Below are 18248 nucleotides of genomic sequence, written 5' to 3'. Positions count from 1 at the left end.
GCGACTCCCACACTCCAAAATGGTCCTTTGGTGGAGCTGAGGCTCACTTGGCTGCACCTGGGTGTTTAGCGTGGAGGTGCTATCTCAAACTCCACGTACTCCGGTGGTAGTTAAACTCCGTTTGACACAGGTTGCATTTTACTTTTGACTTGTCAACTGAAGCGTCTGGAAGTGTTTTAAAGTTAAACAAGCCGTTCAAAAGTCCAGTAGCTCTCTTACTTTCCATCAGCGCGGTAGGTTTACTGCAGGAGGCCACTTCAAAGCATAGCGCTGCAGCTAGAGGAGCCGTCTACGGGGGAGTAGAAGGGACAAAAAGGCTTGCAAAATTAAAATGCAATTTAAAAAAATTAACGCGTTATGGATTGCATTAATCTAATCGCGATTAACGTGTTAACGCTGACAGCCCTAGTTTTTAAGGTTGATAGTTTTGCAGATTTTCTCAGATAAACACTGATAGTTTATTTATAAAAACAGCTAAAGTGATTTTAAGACACTGAACTCAGCTCAGAAAATGACTCCAGTAACAGAAAGAAGTAAATCAGATAGCACTGTGTCCAAATTATACTTTTTTTTTTAGAAATTTGATTTAATTCCTTATATGTCATTTGAATAATGCAGCTGTTAACCCTTTACATAATGTTCAGGGTCAAGTTTGACTCATTTTTTACATTTGAGAGCTGTAAAAACACAATACACATTTATTTTAGTCAGATTTTCCATAATGTGACCCACAGTTTACAAAAATGGAAATGAAAATGCATCTTTTTTTTATTGTTTTGTATATGCAAATGAATAAAATGGCGGTTTTTAATGAAAAAAAAATCTAATAAAACCAAAAATCACCATTAAAACATGTCTTCATATTCTATAATATTCATATTCCTTTTAATTTCTCTCCTATAGCAACCTACTTTATTTTATTATTTCTTTATTATATTTGAGTAAATCTTCATATTATTTAGGTTATTCTTCATTTTTACATTTATATTTCTACCTCTGGTGTTTCCTCATTTCCTGTTTTTATTGAGTCTTTTTTTTTTTTTTTTTGTTAAACTACCATGTATGAAAAGTGCTATACAAATAAAGTATGACTGATTAATTGAAATAAAATGTATAAATATACAGAATGCACTCTGTTTGCTCTCTGACTGCTTCATTAAGGATTAATCAAACATTTATTAATGACTGATTTAAGGGATTTATGAATGTGAATTGATGTAGAAACTAATTATGAGTCAGAATATGATCAGTATGTAAAGGGTTAAAAAGCCTTAAAACTCTTTAGCTTCTCATTAGCTTTCTAAACTAACACCAATATTGGAAAATATATTGACTTATTCCATTAGTTTAGTTTTACATGATATTGATTGTTACTGCAGATATTTCCTTCCTTGTCTGACATTTACAAAACATTACGTAACTCATTTCAGGAGATAACAAAGCCGTTATTCATGATGCTGTTTATTGTAATCAGTGCTGACGACCACGATGATTAAAAGGTGCAGAGGGTTAAAACCTCCCGTTAACTCAGTCTGACTGCAGGTGTTTAAGTCCAGAAAGTCCACAAGAAGAGAGAGAGAAAGTAACACGTGTGCTTTGGCTTGTTACCATAGTGATGAGACAAACATCAGTCCAGATGTTTAGCACAAACCCATCGGAGCTGAGGTTTGTCTCGGAGGTCCGTCGGCTGCAGCGCTGAGAACCAGCTGCACTGGCAGGCGTACGATCGTAAACCTCTACGCCTCTTCAGCTTGGCTCGGAGCTTCTGGTGGTCCGGCATGTTGTTCCTGGAGAGAGAGAAAAAGAGAGAGAGGGAGAGAAACATAGAGAGGGGGAGGAGAGAGAGAGAGGGAGGGAGGGAGGAAGGGAGAGAGAGAGGGAGAGAGGGGGAGAGGGGGAGAGAGAGAGAGGGACGGAGGGAGAGAGAGAGAAAGAGAGAGGGAGAGAGAGGGAGAGAGAGAGAGAGAGAGAGAAGGAAAGAAAGAGAAGGTGGAGGTAAAGTTTAAAGTCATCTTCTTCATGCAGAGTTGATTGTTTTTCATTGATCTGCTGAAGAAGTTAAACCTTAAATCTCTGTTTATAACACGAGTAACTACGGGCAGGATTCATGACATCATAGCTAGTTTGGAGCCAATCAGGGTCCAGTATGCTGCGGACAGTGTGATATTGAAACGTGAAGCCATATAAAACCACTAAAAGACTTGTTACAATAAAAGCGAAACAAGTACAGCAAGTTAAAATCAACAACATAACTTAAAAAAAAAGACAAGATAAGAAAGAAAGATAAAATGTCTCACACTTCACTCAAAAGTCTTTTCTCAGTTTAATAATTCAGGATTATTATTATTTTCTTGTGTCCAGCAGTAAAAAATGTTTGAAATAAATGTAAATAATTATAGATTCTGAATTTTTAATGAGAGAAAAGGGAGGAGATGTAATTTTATTTAAACTTTTTAGATGAATAATCAAATCAGGTACAAATTATTATTCAGTGCAGGGTAAAAAAGCTATTAATGCAGCTTTAAATATAATTTAATATATTGGCCAAATTATTTTAAAAAAACACCTTTAAAATCATTCTCCTTGTAGTTGCCTTTACATATTTCTTTTAAGTTAAATATATTCTTTCTTGTAGTTAATTTGTCTGGAGTTGAAAGGTCAGTTTTCACACTTTCCTCCACAGATCTTGAACTTTAAAACACATGCAGTGAATGTGCTACTCACACATTTAAATGAGGCTCCTGAGCTGCTCCTCACACGTTTAATGAGCTCAGAGAGCAACCATAAAGGAATCAGGTCACGTTGAGTCTGACCTGAACTAACTCTACTTGTTCTGATACATGGAGACGCTTTTGTTGCTTTGCTGGGTTATTAAGCTTTTTGTTGTGGTTGAAACTCACTTTAACTGAATATATCAATGACAATAAAGAAAGTATATTGTGTGTAATCGCTCTTTAACTACCTCACATGGCAAGGTTAGTACTGCTGTTTCAATTCAAGTTTTATTTACATTTAACACAAAAGCTGCTAAAATAAATGATAGACCTGAGAACCTTATTAACCCTCCTGTTGTCCTCGTGTCAAGGAAGGAAGGAAGGAAGAAAGAAAGGAAGGAAGGAGGGAAGAAAGGAAGGAAGGAGGGAGGAAGGAAGGAAAAGAAGGAGGGAGGAGGAAGAAGGAAGGGAGGAAGAAGGAAGGAAAGGAGGGAGGAAGGAAGGGAGAAAAGGAAAGAAGGAAGGGAGGAGGGAGGAGAGAGGGAAGGAAGGAAGGAGGAAAGAAAGGAAGGAAGGAAGGAACAGTCAAAACAGACGGGGTCCAGGACCTCCCGGGTCTAATTGACCCCGTCTGTTTTGACTGTTCCTTCCTTCCTCTTTTCCTTTCTCCCTTCTTTCGTCCATCCTTCCTTCCTTTCTCCCTCCCTCCTATCTTCCTTCTTTCGTCCGTTGTCCTTCCTTCCTTTCCTCCCTCCCTCCTTTCCTTCCTTCTTCCTCCCTTCCATCCATATTCTATTTTCTTAGACACTTTTACCATGTACTAATTTTACTATTTTAAATGTGTCTTTATCGTCTTTTGTCCTTTTTTTTTTAACATTACTTTTTGCTCCTTTTAGGTCTCTTTTAATGTAAATATTATTACATGTGATGAAGTGAATGTTTTTAGCTTTGAACTTTACATGTAAAAAGGATGCTCTCACATTGTTAACATAGCAAGTAACCAACAAATATGCACATTTCTGCACACCAACATAACTCAACACTTCACACACACACACACACACACAGAGGTAACTCTTGACTTCGGCCCACTGACATTTCAGCACTGAGCAGTACTCTGAGCTTTTAGTGATTTCGGTAAGTTCAGAGCACTCAGGAGAACTCAGGATGATGAGTTTGTCCTTTAAGTCCTCACACATCACAGAGTGGCATCTAAAAAGGCTTCAGTCCATCAGCAGCAGCAGAGTAAAAATATGAACACGGCGACCACAAGGTGAAATTATTTAATAAGGACAAAATAAATGTGTCGATGTGTTAAAGCCACAAATAAAAACTAGGGGAAGATTTCCACAGTGAGGTTTGTTTGTGTCCATGTGGTTTAGTTTAAATTTAAAAGTTAAAATGTGAAAATAAACGTATGAATAACTTCACACATTCTTCTTTTGTGGAGTAACTCAGTATCAAATTTCTGCTTTTAATCCATTTAGAGAGAATATATTAGAGGATTATGGTAAAAATGTCTAAGTGGTGTAACCATAAAAACTTTGTACCAAATAATTCAACTTGCTTAAAAACAGTAAATAGTCAATAAAACAGCATATCAACTAGTTTGGCATGATCTTACATTATAACTTTTATATTAAATAAAGCTAAGTATAAGTCCACTTAAATACACTGGAGGTGGATAAAATATTTAATATTTATCATTCTACTGTGGTTACACCATTTGACATTTTCAGGAGCATTCACTCTTACTTTTGGTAAAAAAAATGGTGCAAATATCATTTCAAATGATATAAAACCAACAAAAACATTTTAACAAACCTGATACTGCTATTAAAACTATTTTAACACATTTTTGAATTGCTCACCTTGCCAAAACCTTATTTGTTATAGAGAGCCTTGTAAGTTTAATATTGTTCGTGGTGTTGCATTGAACACATTTATCTTGTTGAATATTATTCCTTTAAGAAATCACTCAGGTTTGTTTTCACACTGGATTTTACCGTCTTAATGGGAAGTGAATGTTAATTACTGAAGATTTGTTTATTTCTGTCACTTCTATTAAGAGCATTACGAGACACTGAAAGCATTAAGCTGATAAAAGTGCAGCTGCTGTAATTTAATATCAAAAGTGCGAGTGCATAGTGCATGAAAGCAATTATGACATGGTGTAGGTGAATTTATAATTACTTGTACAGTTGATGACAATGTAGGCGTGAAATGCAAAGAAGGACACTTTTTCTTTTTCTTTTTTTTGAACTGTGAAAGTATGAAGTGGCTTTCACCTGCAGCAGAAAGCAGAAAAACATCAACCATGACTTAACCAGGAGGAGCTGTGTTTTTAACGTCGGCTGCATGTTCAGTGTAATTAACCGCTGACTCTGTGTGTGCTTGTTAATTTGCTTCTCACCACCATGTGTTTTAATTTACTAAAGATCACTGTAATTCAAATAACTGAAGCTAGGACTGAGCAATAACTCAATTTATTATTATTTTTCAATATTGTGAGATTGATTGCAAAGCTGACTAGACGCAGGAGGAGCTCTGATTAAAACTGCAGTCAGGTGTTCATATGAGCAGTGCTACTACTAGTAGTAGTAGTAGTAGTACTTTTTGGTTTTTAGTAGTAGTATTCTATGTAGTAGTAGTATTAGTAGCAGTTGTACTCTATGTAGTAGTAGTAGTAGTAGTAGCAGCAGCAGCAGCAGCAGTAGTAGTAGTAGTAGTAGTAGTATTAGTAGTAGTATTAGTAGCAGTAGTAATACTCTATGTAGTAGTAGTAGTAGTAGTAGTAGTACTTTATGTAGTATTAGTAGTATTTCCAGTGTTTTTAGCATCATATCTTCTCTTAGTGTTTCCTGTTGAGCTGTGGTGTAGTATATATAGTATGTATATGTTGAGCTGTGGTGTAGTATATATAGTACATATAGTGTATATATGTTTCTCTGTGGTGGAAGTATATATAGTATATATAGTGTATATATGTTTCTCTGTGGTGTAGTATATATGGTATATATAGTGTATATATGTTTCTCTGTGGTGTAGTATATATAGTATATATAGTATATATATGTTTCTCTGTGGTGTAGTATATATAGTATATATAGTATATATATGTTTCTCTGTGGTGTAGTATATATAGTATATATAGTGTATATATAGTATATATATGTTTCTCTGTGGTGGAAGTATAGTAACATAAAGACTTTGCTAGTAAAAACACTGTAACGTTGAAACATAGAAGATGAAGATTTGACTCATTTGGACTCTGAAGCTTCATATTAGCTTCACATCAACTTTTAAATCCATGTTTCCACAGAAGGAGGACTGTGGATTTAGTCCTCCATCACTTCCATTGTAAACATGATGAAGGATCTAATGGTCAGTATGAACACGAGGAATCATTACACACACATAAACTGGTTTCAGTGTTTAGTTTGCCTCGTGAGTGCACACAGACTTGAACAATCCTCTGGTATGCAAGTGGCTCGTTGGTCTAGGGGTATGATTCTCGCTTTGGGTGCGAGAGGTCCCGGGTTCAAATCCCGGACGAGCCCTTACTTTGGTTACAAGACGTCTCAGAGAAATAAACACTCAACTCGGGTTTTTTTGCGTTTCCACTAGGGATAGTACCTGGTACCTGGTACTTTTTTAGTACCTGCTCTGCTGAGGTTCAAAGCGAGCCGAGCCGATACTAAATGTGACGTCAACAGACTGCTGGCCACTGATTGGTCAGAAGAATTGTCGCTGGAAGAGTCATGAGCCGTCCCACACAAGAATCAAACCCGCCATTTTTAAATACCGGCAACAGCGTTACAGTCATACGGCCCATTTTGTTGCTTTGTGTGTGACAGAAAGCCACATACAGCAGCAAGTACACCATCACCTCCATGTCCTCCATTGTTTATGTGTTTGTGTGACGACCCCGTCCACGTTGAGTAGGTACTTCTTTGTAATGGAAAAGGTCGTTCCTGGAACCGTGTCGAGGCGAGTCAAGTCGTGCTGGAACTGTGTAGTGGAAAAGCGCCAATAAAGTGCATTATGAAGGGATCTTCTAATGGTCAGTATGAACAGGAGGAATCATTACAGCAAGATAAACACACCTCATGTTAATTTAAGCTCCTGTTACTGTTGGTTTAACCTCTCAAGATGATATTTAGACAAACTTTATTTTTGTGGACTAAGATTAAATTCTTCAGACGAGTCACTTTGTCGTTCTTTTTACATTTTATTGACTTCTTTTTCTTCTCTCCATAGCTGGACACTGCCTGTCCAAAAAGATGTTTACATCATGGAGGGAGGAGGAAGAAGCTCACAGAGAGTGTTAAATCATATTTTGATTACTTCAACACCTGGGACAAAAAAATGAACAAAACATGAAGAAGAAAATAGATATAAAACTTGACTAAGCCTCTTTGATTTCTGTAAGCATCATATGTTATTATATGGTGTTGACCAGCAGGAAGGAAAACGGCGATGATATAAGACCGACCCGGCCGAGTGTTTTTTCAGTTATCTGCCTGTCAGCTGCTGTTACTGTAACACAAGACACAGTGTCACCAGGAATTAGTCTCCTTCCTGCTGCTGCATATAAATCACACCAAAAAACTGGGATTTTAACATGAAATGAAAGTCGTTGTGTGTACACCTGTGTGGCGACATAATCCCATAATCACAAAAGCTGTACCTGTACTGTGTGAGGAATTAAATCATGCTTATAAACAGACAGACGTGGAGACGGGTCACAAAATACAAAATACTCCAAATTATGCCAGAAACTGTCAAGAACACACAAAGTCAGCGTCAACTTTTAGTCCTATGATTAAAAGATTGTGTTTATATTCAGCAAAGTATCAACAACATCCCATCTGTACTGTTTAAAATCGGGGCTCGTCCCAGATCCAAATCCTGCTCGGTACGGTTAAATCCTCAGTTTGACAAATGGAGGCTCGCTTGGATTAATTGGACAGTCAGTGTTACTGACAAATTTGTTTTGGGACCAATTTGCCGAGGCTAAACTGAATGTGTGTGCTCGTGAAGCAGCGCTGATTAAAGTGTCTTTGATATTTAGTGTTACTGTTCAAATATTTGGGAGTGCTGTGCATGGAGAGGAGCATTAGTCCCCATCTTGTTTAGTTTAGAAACCCATTTGTTTAAAATTTAGGAATTAAAGGGATGTGACGAGGACGGGGGTTATTCCATTAAAACAAACTTAATCATGTTAAAACTACAGCGAACACAAATAAACAGTAGGGTGAGAACAACATGGTGCCAAAGGTAAAAGTAATGATGCATAGGTGATGTGTCAAAAAACTAACAACCAATATTCATAACAAACAACAAGCTTTAACTTGTATTCATTTAAATGATAATCAGCCTTCACTTCTTTACAGAAACACATTAATTAGTTTTTAAGTCATAAACAACGCTGAGCATATCCTGTACAATTATGTTAGCAATGAAAGATGTAATGTTACTTTTCTCTCTGAGACTTTTGTCACACTTTCAAGGAGCTAATATAACAAATGTTGATGTACTGTACTAGTTTGGTGATTAGCGTCAGGTCCGTCTCCCTCAGTAACCGTCACAGCAGACAGCAGATTTTTGTCCATGTGAAACCACGATTTATAAGTTAAACTCAGATATTATAGTCAGTTAAATTGTTATTATTATTGCTTGAGTCACACACTAATAAACTCGTGTCTGTTCCTTCCTGCTCCACAGGTCATACAATGTGGTGTAAAACTACTCAGAGTGGGTCATCATGCTGCCTAGATTAATTCGGCTAGATATCGAGGAGCTGTTCCAGATGTTGACATACTAGTTTGGTGATTAGCGTCAGGTCCGTCTCCCTCAGTAACCGTCACAGCAGACAGCAACTTTTTGTCCATGTGAAACCACGATAGCACAACTCTGCTCCACATATTTCACACCTGACAACATTATCCTTTACTTTCTGGAAGTTTTTTCCACACTGGACTTTTGTGTGTCTTCGTCTGTGTTAGAAAAATATTGCTATCATTATGTTTGATATGTCTGTTACACTTGAGAAAGCACAGTCTGTATATGAAGCGACTGTGTGATCTCTATACGAACTCTTACTTAACAGTCTGTACTCTGTAGCAACTGTTTGACCTCTGTGTGAACTCCTACTTATCAGGACTGGAAAAGTACCGAAATGTAGTTTTCTCACAGAACCAGCTGGTGTTTCCTGTTAATTAATCTTGATACTATGTCGTAAATTATAATATTATCAAAGGGATGCCTGGCACAGCTTTTAGTGAGTATTTAGTCAGACAACTCTGTACCGCTGTATATGACTCGTCTCCTTGCTGCAAAATGAATAAACACTCAATACTCCGACGACTCTGAGCCTCTTTGAGATCATTTATATAACAGTCTGCATCTAGTTCCTTCCAGTCAGCTAGCTAGCCGGCTAACTTACTACCGAGTCAAAGTAGCCGAAGGCAGGAGTCAAACTTGTACTTTAACACAAGGTGGAGGTGGTTTACAGAAGCTTAGAGCTCCTCCTAGTGGCTAAAAGAGAAAATTTCTCTCCAGCAGCTGTTAATGAACCGTTCATACTAGACTACACAGCTCAAAAAAACGATCACAGCACAAACATCATCTTTAGCATGAACAATTATTAGATTATTCGGTTTTAATGACACATCCTTAGTCACCCAATATCAGGACAGTGAATTTAAAAACCATCTAACTAAATTCTTCAACAGTGAAGAGAACATTTTAGGATTTTATTGACTTTTTTTGGTGAAGTACTGTAAGTGATTCAATTTATCAAAAATATCTGCTAAAACGATCTGGCTATTTTCCACAATCTCAACTTCAACTGAAGCTTTTTTCGTTTTCTGTTCTAACGTCTCTGAGCTGCACAGGAAGTGATCCATTTGATGTTTCCTGTATGAAGTAAACAGAACATGAGGAAAAGGCTCATCAACATGAACAGCAGCCAACAGATAAAGAAAAGAGAGCCACCTACAAAAAACTGCACCACAGACAGAGAATGAGTAAAAAAAAGATAAGACACTTCATATTACGTCTGTTTTTACGTTGAGATACACATATGATACTCATCAGGAATGTGTTTATTCAGCTTAGATATAATCATATGTCAGTTAAATCAGTTTAAGTGGAATTTATTAACCTGTACTTGCTGATTTCTTACCAAATATTCTGACATGTCATCATTTTTTAAGTTGATATGTTGAACTTATTATCAAACAGTTGCTTATTTCCACATCCAGCAGTTACTGATCAACATTATGATTCATTAGGAGTCATGTTTCTGTCCACCTACTGAATGTAAGGTCCAATATTCTCTCTCTTTTAGCTCTGTTTTTACTCTAAAACATCTAAATGCTCCACTATGTTCAGCAGCTAGTCTACAGATAACTGTGTGTGTTTGCTTGTTTGGTGCTGAGCAGGAAGTGGAAACGACGCTATGAGAGCAGCTGAGAGTGAACCAGAACAGTAAAGTTGGAGCCAGACAGATAAACAATGAGCTAAAACTCAACTATAAAGCTCCATAAAGCCGACAGGAGCTGCAGAGTCTCTGATAATTCTCTGTAGATTCAAACACACACTGACAGTGAAAGCTGTGATAATATTAAAACTACTGATTGCAGCCACTTCAGAGTGATTGAACACCATCATTACTACACTACCACTTAGTCTGAACTGTGTGTTTTGTGGCTTTAGAATAACGACGTCTCTACATGTTTCTATTCCAGTCACACTGATCAGCAGATGCATTTTTAACATGATGGGGGGGCAAAAGGTGAACACTCTTATGTGTTTTCGTCTGGTTTTCAGGAAAAAAAACACCAGAATATAAGAGGTGTTAATAAAACATGTCTTTCATTTGAAGAGCGTGTAAATTTAAAATGAGTTAAAGGTCACAAAATGAAAACAACTCTTGGGTAAAACAGCTAATTTTCACCTCTGAAATCACTACTCTAGGTCTAAGAGGTAATATGTAAATATATGTCTACACTTGTTGCTCAAGACTTTATGGTTTAGTGCAGAGGTGTCAAACTAATTTTCATTCAAGGGCCACATACAGACCAATCTGATCTGATGTGGGCCGGATCATTAAAAAGAGGGAAGGAAGGAAGGAAATAAGGAAATAAGAAGGGAAGGAAGGAAAGACAGGCAAAAGGAAGGAGGGAAGAAAGGTACAGATGAAGCCATTTCAAAGTTCACGTGATGGCTCCTTGACTGGTCCTTGGCTGGCCGATAATGGAAGCAGGGGGATAATGCGATCCCCCAGCAGAAGAAGAAGGAGAGATTTGACTATTATGAAAGCTCACAGTGACCCCTCTCAGAAAATAGTTCCGACGTCCATGAACACTATTCTGATTCTGAATCTCTGTGCGTGATTTGTGTGACAATGGAACCAAATGGCCCATTAAACCCAAACAAAAGGTTGAGCAATGATAATGCTAATAAGGTGGATGGGCTTACATGGCTTAAAGCACTGAATAGACCGGGGTTGGCTGGCACAAATGTGCTGTATAATTGCACATAATCAAATACAGTCCTGTGGTCCGTTTTTGTCATTTCGTATTATTTATCTGAGCCTAAAAGTAAAATACGAAAAGGCTTTTTTTTCTAGATTTTTGTGTTAGATTCAAAACAAATAAAATAATCAGTAGTCAGTAGGTTATTTAATTTTTTGATTTGATTCGATGAATTTCGGATGACCACTGACCTGTCAGTAAAAAATCATAAAACATCAGAATGTGGGCTAGTTTGTGACAGAAGCGCCATCTCCTGGTCAAACCCTGTATTACAATGAATAGGTGGGTTTACAGGAAAAGATAGACACGCCCAGAAGAAGGAGGGGGTCTCTCCAGATGCTGGAACTTGGCTGGAACTTGGCGGGGAGTCGGCTGCCATTCAGCTGGCATTCAGCTTGGAGGGGAACTTTGAAGTGGCTACTACTGTAGGAAAGAGAGATAGTGAAGGACGGACAGACAGAAGGAAGGAAGGAAGGGAGAAAGGAAGGAAGGACAGATGGAAGGAAGGACAGAAGGAAGAATGGAAGGAAGGACAGATGGAAGGAAGAAAGGACAGAAGGAAGGAAGGAAGGACAGATGGAAAGAAGGACGGAAGGAAGAAAGGAAGGAAGGACAGATGGAAGGAAGAAAGGAAGGACAGATGGAAGGAAGGACAGAAGGAAGAAAGGAAGCAAGGAAAGAAGAGAGGAAAAAAGGAAGGTAGGAAGGACAGATGGAAGGAAGGAAAAGAGCACTGGATGGCAAGTGGGCCGGATCGCACCCCTTGGTGGGCCGTATCTGGCCCGCGGGCCGCATGTTTGACCCCCTGCTTTAGTGGAAGCAGAGAAATAAATATGTGAAAAACAGATGGGTGTCAAACAAGCTGAGATTCACAGCTCATTACTGCCCCCTTCTGACCAAACTAAAAAACATCATCTATAACCAAAAACATCTCATAAAATGTGAGAAAGTAGAGAGAGTCATGGGTCATGCTTTGATGTGATGCACATATGTTTGATATATAGTGTGAAGAACTGAGAAGTCTTTTATAATGTGATTAAAAGCACTGAAAGGCTTCTACAGATGATTAGTGAGTATTTTCTATCTGACTTTTGGGTAACCTTCGTCATCAGGCTCTTAGCATTTCATCTTTATTTGACTTTTATTATTTATTTATTTGTTTCTGTATTATATCTATGAATGCGTCTATGTATACAGTTTCATTGTGTGTGTGACTGCTGTAATGCCTTTTTATATTCTCTCTCGTAAAGCACTCGTCTGTGAAAAAGTGCTATATAAATACATTTTTTATTGTTATTATTTTAAGGAGTCAGTGGAGAAGCTTTCTGCAAATAATGACACTCCCCATCCCCTCTTCTATCCCATAATACTCACAGCAGACCAGAGAGGGTCATTCAACCATGTAACACCACTTTGGCAACAAAAGTCGAAAACCAGAGCACACAAGCCTAAACAAATTTGTAGGAAAGAAACAGAGAAAGAAAAAAACTGACACTCCTGGAGGACACTCAGTCAGTGTGATAGGGAGAGAGAGAGAGAGAGAGAGAGAGAGAGAGAGAGAGAGAGAGAGAGAGAGAGAGAGAGAGAGAGAGAGAGAGAGAGGGAGACAGAGAGAGAGAAAGAGAGAGGGACGAGAGAGAAAGAGAGAGAGACAGACAGAGAGAGAGGGACAGACAGAGAGAGTGAGAGATAGAGAGAGAGAAAAAGAGAGAGACGGAGATAGATAGATAGATGGATAGATAGATGGATAGATAGATAGATGGGTAGATGGATAGATAGATAGATAGATAGATAGATAGATAGATAGATAGATAGATAGATAGATAGATATCCACAGGAAAAACTACAAATAATTACCAAAATACCCCAAAATTGTACTAATAAAAATAAAAATATATTTAAAAAATAATAATAAAATACTCAGTTTGCAAAAAAGCATCAGAAAAGTGCCCTGCAATATGTAAAAAAAAACATATATAAAATGGTGTCAAAGAGAACAATGTGAACAGTAATGTGTCTCATCTTTAGACTCACCTGAGGAACAGGTAATCACATGACGAGTCCCACTCACAGTCATCGAACATCAGCACCCGGAAGTCACAGGAAGTACACCTCAGCTGGTCACATGACCTGCCGATACAGATTTCAGATCAGTATTATCATTATTAGTCACAGATAGCTTTGGTAAGAAGTCATATTTAGTCATGTGTGTGTTTGATTGGTGTAATTTATTTCATTAACCCTCCTGTTGTCCTAGAGTCAAGGGAGGAAGGGAGGAAGAAGGAAGGAAATGAGGGAGGAAGGAAGAAGGAAGGAAGGAAGGAAGGAAGGAAGGAAGGAAGGAAGGAAGGAAGGAGGAAGGAAGGAAAGGAGGAGGGAATGAAGAAGGAAGGACGGAAAAGGAAGAGGGAATGAAGAAGGAAGGAAGGACGGAAAGGAGGACGGAAAGGAGGAGGGAAGGAAGGAAGGAAGGAAGGAAGGAAAGGAGGAAGCAAAGAAGGAAGGAAGGAAAGAAGGAAGGAGGAATGGAAGGAAGGAAGGAAGGACGGAAGGAAGGAAGAAAGGAAGGAAGGAAGGAAGGAAGGAAGAATGAAGGAAAGGAGGAAGCAAAGAAGGAAGGAAGGAAAGAAGGAAGGAGGAATGGAAGGAAGGAAGGAAGGACGGAAGGAAGGAAGGAAGGAAGGAAGGAAGGACGGAAGGAAGGAAGGAAGGAAGGAAAGAAGGAAGGAAGGAAGGAGGGATGGAAGGAAGGAAGGAAGGAAGGAAGGAACATTATCATAGTGACAGTTCAGTGTTATAAACCAAAGTAAGGTGAGACTTGACAGATATTTGCAGCTCGGCATAGAGGGGTTGTTTTTTTTTTCTCACCTCTTGGATGTGGCTGTTCCTACACCATTTGTGACGGAGCTCCCGCCAACGAAAACAGGACAGCACCTGGGTGCAGAACAGAAGCAGCAGTCAGACGTGTTAAATAATCCTCCAGACTGTCTGGAGGATTATTTAACACTGGGTCCAAGAAAAGATATTCCTTCATTAGTCCCACAGTGAGGAAGAAAGAGCATCAGTAGAAAGAATAAAGAGCAATAAATAATAATAAGAAAGCAATAAAAAAGACAATAGTAATACTGTTTTTCTCCAATTTGTCCTTACAGAATTGACTTCAATGATCACTTCATCTAAAGCATCATCCTGCCTCTTAGACTCTTTCCTTTAATTAGCACTTCTCTATTACATATGATGGATCTGTCTTTAGTGACAGGATATGTACCACAGTCCTTTACAGAAGCTGTAATTAAACATCTTCTTAAAAAGCCTACTCTTGATTCAGGTGCTATAGCCAATCATAGACCTATATCTAACCTCCCATCTCTCTCTCTCTCTCTCTCTCTCTCTCTCTCTCTCTCTCTCTCTCTCTCTCTCTCTCTCTCTCTCTCTCTCGCTCTCTCTCTCTCTCTCTCTCTCTCTCTCTCTATATATATATATATATAAAGAGGCTATATAATAAAGACTGATTGATTAATTCATAAAAAATAAAGTGAAAAATAGTAACATTATGTACAAGATTGATTGGTGTTAAATGATAAGACACCTGAGTTTGATATTGTTACTCTACAGTTGAACTTAAGTAATAACCCCCTCCATCCACCACATCACTCCTGTCCTCCAACAGCTCCACTGGCTCCCGGTTCACTTCTGTATTCAATTCAAAGTCCTTCTGTTAACATTCAAGACCATCCACAACCTCGCCTAACCCCCCCCCCCCCCGATATCTGTCTAATCTTCTCCGTGTTCCCATTCCCTCCCGATCCCTCAGATCATCTTCCTCCATATACCTGTCTGTCCCCTCTGCCTGTCTCACCACTATGGGGAGCAGAGCATTCAGCCGCTCTGCTCCCCGTCTCTGGAATTCATTACCACCCAGAAACATCGATTCATTCCCCCTTTTCAAATCACAACTCAAAACACATCTGTTTAAAACTGCCCAATCCATCTGATGTCAATTGCTGTGTCACTTTTATATTGTCTTTATTTCTTATTTTATTTGCATCGTTTCTTTTTAATGTGTTTTTAATTTCACTAATTCTGTACGGTGTCCGTGAGTGCCAAGAAAGACGCCTTTAAATAAAATGTATTATTATTATTATTGTTGTTATTATTGTACCAAAAATGCTGATGTTGCAGAGTCATGTTGATGTGTGAGGTTTACTGGGAGCAGTGCTGGTTGTAGAGTACAACTGCAAGGAGGAAGGAGCTGTGATATCTCTCTTTCACACATTTTGGGTGAAGGAGTCTGTCACTGAAGGAGCAGTGAGGTCAGAGTGTCCCTCATGGTGTGGGAGTCGTTCTTCATCAGAGAACACAAATTGGACATCATTCTTCTTTCTCCCTCCATCTCTACCCCCATAAAAGTGCAGGTAGAGTCTGCTATGGCCCTTCTTATAAAATGCAGTGATGTTATCAGTCCAGTCCAGTTTATCCCTTTGTAGATCACTGGCACACCAAGAAAACTGTATTAAAATATATATTTCTTTGCTTTGCTTTTCCTTCCTCTTTGGGTCAATGACAACATAAAACATGGATTTCTTTTCTTATTGACCCTAAATGTTCAAAGTTTTTTTAAAAACATGTTAGAGACTCATTCTGTTCAATAAACCCTCTGAGAGCGTATAAGGTAATGTTGGTTGTACAGTAGCTTGGTCTGTATCTATAGCAACCACAGCACAATCTGATGGTGTTTTTGTGCATTACTGTACATTCCTCATACAAGTGGTAAAATTTGACCCAACAGTTTGTGTTAAATAGATTTTGACCAGATATCATGACAAAAAGTGACCTCTACCAAACGGCTGAGTAGACCTATAAAGGGTTACTGTTCATACAAACTGGAAAAATTTGAAATTCCTAGTTCTCACTTTCATAAATGTGCCTGTTACCAAAAAGAAACTTAACTTCCTTTTTCCTTTTCACTCATTATCTTCTAGCAGTAATTGAGTATGAGTCTTTTTATTTTGCTCAACACTTCTCCTCAAACACCTTGTTGAAATGTCTGAGAGCGTTTTTCTTCCTCTGTTTGTACCCTGTAATTATTATTATTCCCACCTGCAGCTTTTTTTCTCTTCTGAATGAACTCGTTGACTTACTTCCTCCCTCCAGACTGAGATGACAGCTTCTTCTCCACTTGTGGTCCTTTAGAGAACTCTTCAGTCTGTAATGAAAGAGTAAAGGAGAAGAGTACACATATAAAGTATGTTTTAATAGAAAAACTGTGAGTGTAAATTCATTTAAAGCTGAATAGACATGTTAAAGCACCACACGGCCTAATACAACATTCATATAGATTTAGTCACATTTACAAAGCCAGGTGGCGGCTTTTCATAATGAATATACAGAGCTGGAGATGAGGCAGCTGCGTGATAATGATGAAAAGGTGAAAAATAATTAAACTCGAGCTGAGATACATTTTCACTGAGTACTTCTGTTTCAAAATAAAGTTAAAAGGTGAATAAGTTCAACTTTCTTTGTTGTTTTTGTTAAAACTCGTTTGGATTTACATACTGAATAAAGTTGAGGTTAATGACATTTTTTATACATGTATTTCATTATAACTTGTTTAGTTCGGGGAAGGTGCATGTTTACCTTTGGTTTTAAGGAATCACTACAGTCTTCCTCCAGCAGTTCCTCCAGGAGGGCGTCAATATCTTCAGTGATGCTGCTTATCGGTTTCTCAGGTTTAGCCGCACTAAATCAGAGGTAACCACAATATTCATTAGTTCCTATGCATTGTAGTAGTAGAATATCACAGTGATATAGTATGCAGTATTACAGTAAAAGTACTGCAGTATTATAGTGATGTAGTATGCAGTATTACAGTAAAAGTACTGCAGTATTATAGTGATGTAGTGTGCAGTATTACAGTAAAAGTAGTGATATATTATTATATATGACATCATTAGATTATTAACAGTGAAGCATCAGTGTTAGAGCAGCATGTTACTGTTGTAGCTGCTGGAGGTGGAGCTAGTTTATACTACTTTATATACAGTTAGCTAGTTTACACTACTTTATATACAGTAAGCTAGTTTACACTACTTTATATACAGTTAGCTAGTTTACACTACTTTATATACAGTAAGCTAGTTTATACTACTTTATATACAGTTAGCTAGTTTATACTACTTTATATACAGTTAGCAAGTTTAGTCCAGTGGTTCCAAACCTAGGGGTGGGGCCCCTCCAAAGGGTCAGCAGATAAATGTGAGGGCTGGTGAGATGATTAATGGGAGAGGAAAGAAGAAAAAACTAAGTTCTGATACACAAATGTGTTTTCAGTTTTAGGACTTTTTCTCAAACTGTTCTACAGTAAAATAGAAGTACCTCTAAAGTGTATCATACCTATATCTAACCTGTGAGTCGGTTGTGAGCATGAACGGGTGTATTATTGTTATTATTAGTTGATGCAGACATTTTAACCTGCATGTTGTTGTTTGTCATTAGCTTTGTGAGTCCACAGCTAGCATCTGTTAGCTGTGTTTACCTTTGTTTTATCGGCCTTTCTTTGTCTTTCTCGTATTTTCCGGCCTCGTTCGCGTCTCCTCGACCTGAACACGAGACAGAAACATTTCGACAAAACTTCTTTTCTATTTCATCCAGCAGCTCGTCCAGATCATCCTCAGCCATGTTTGGGTTAGCTTAGCTCGCTGGCATTAGCCTTGACACAGCTCAACGATGACGCTAAAGGCGTTCGTCGTTGCTGGGTAACGCCAGAGCTACGGCGGATGTCGGGCTTCGCCGCCTTCAAAATAAAGCTAGCCCAGAGGAAAAGTTTCTGCCCTTTTGGTTACATTCATTTGGATTCCTACACACGCATTATGGGCAAACAATCTAGCCAAACAAGCTGTTAATAAAGGAAAACATAGATACTATAATTAAACTGTTAATGAGGAGAGTGGTTCCAAGGTTTTTTTAAAGGCACCGTGCACTGTACAGTTCA

The 18248-nt window shown here is 38.3% G+C and overlaps 1 protein-coding gene and 1 non-coding gene across 2 annotated transcripts; one reads left to right on the top strand and one right to left on the bottom strand.

The window, feature by feature from the left end:
• Window positions 1–1392: 1392 nt before the first annotated feature.
• On the bottom strand, window positions 1393–17967 carry cfap418 (cilia and flagella associated protein 418). Its single transcript, XM_053327487.1, has 6 exons — window positions 17793–17967; window positions 16895–16997; window positions 16399–16463; window positions 14126–14191; window positions 13292–13387; window positions 1393–1787 (listed from the first exon to the last, which is right to left on the bottom strand). Exons 1-6 carry the CDS (start codon window positions 17933–17935, stop codon window positions 1628–1630), a joined length of 633 nt encoding a protein of 210 aa, XP_053183462.1. The 5' UTR covers window positions 17936–17967; the 3' UTR covers window positions 1393–1627.
• trnap-ugg (transfer RNA proline (anticodon UGG)) lies at window positions 6203–6274 on the top strand. Its single transcript has one exon. It is a non-coding gene; the product is annotated as a tRNA-Pro (tRNA).
• Window positions 17968–18248: the final 281 nt, after the last annotated feature.

The sequence above is a fragment of the Scomber japonicus genome, chromosome 10 (genome assembly GCF_027409825.1).
Source record: "Scomber japonicus isolate fScoJap1 chromosome 10, fScoJap1.pri, whole genome shotgun sequence".
Classification (NCBI taxonomy): domain Eukaryota; kingdom Metazoa; phylum Chordata; class Actinopteri; order Scombriformes; family Scombridae; genus Scomber; species Scomber japonicus.
The sequence above is the reverse complement of the archived record's forward strand: the minus strand, read 5'-3'. Positions and strand labels throughout refer to the sequence as shown.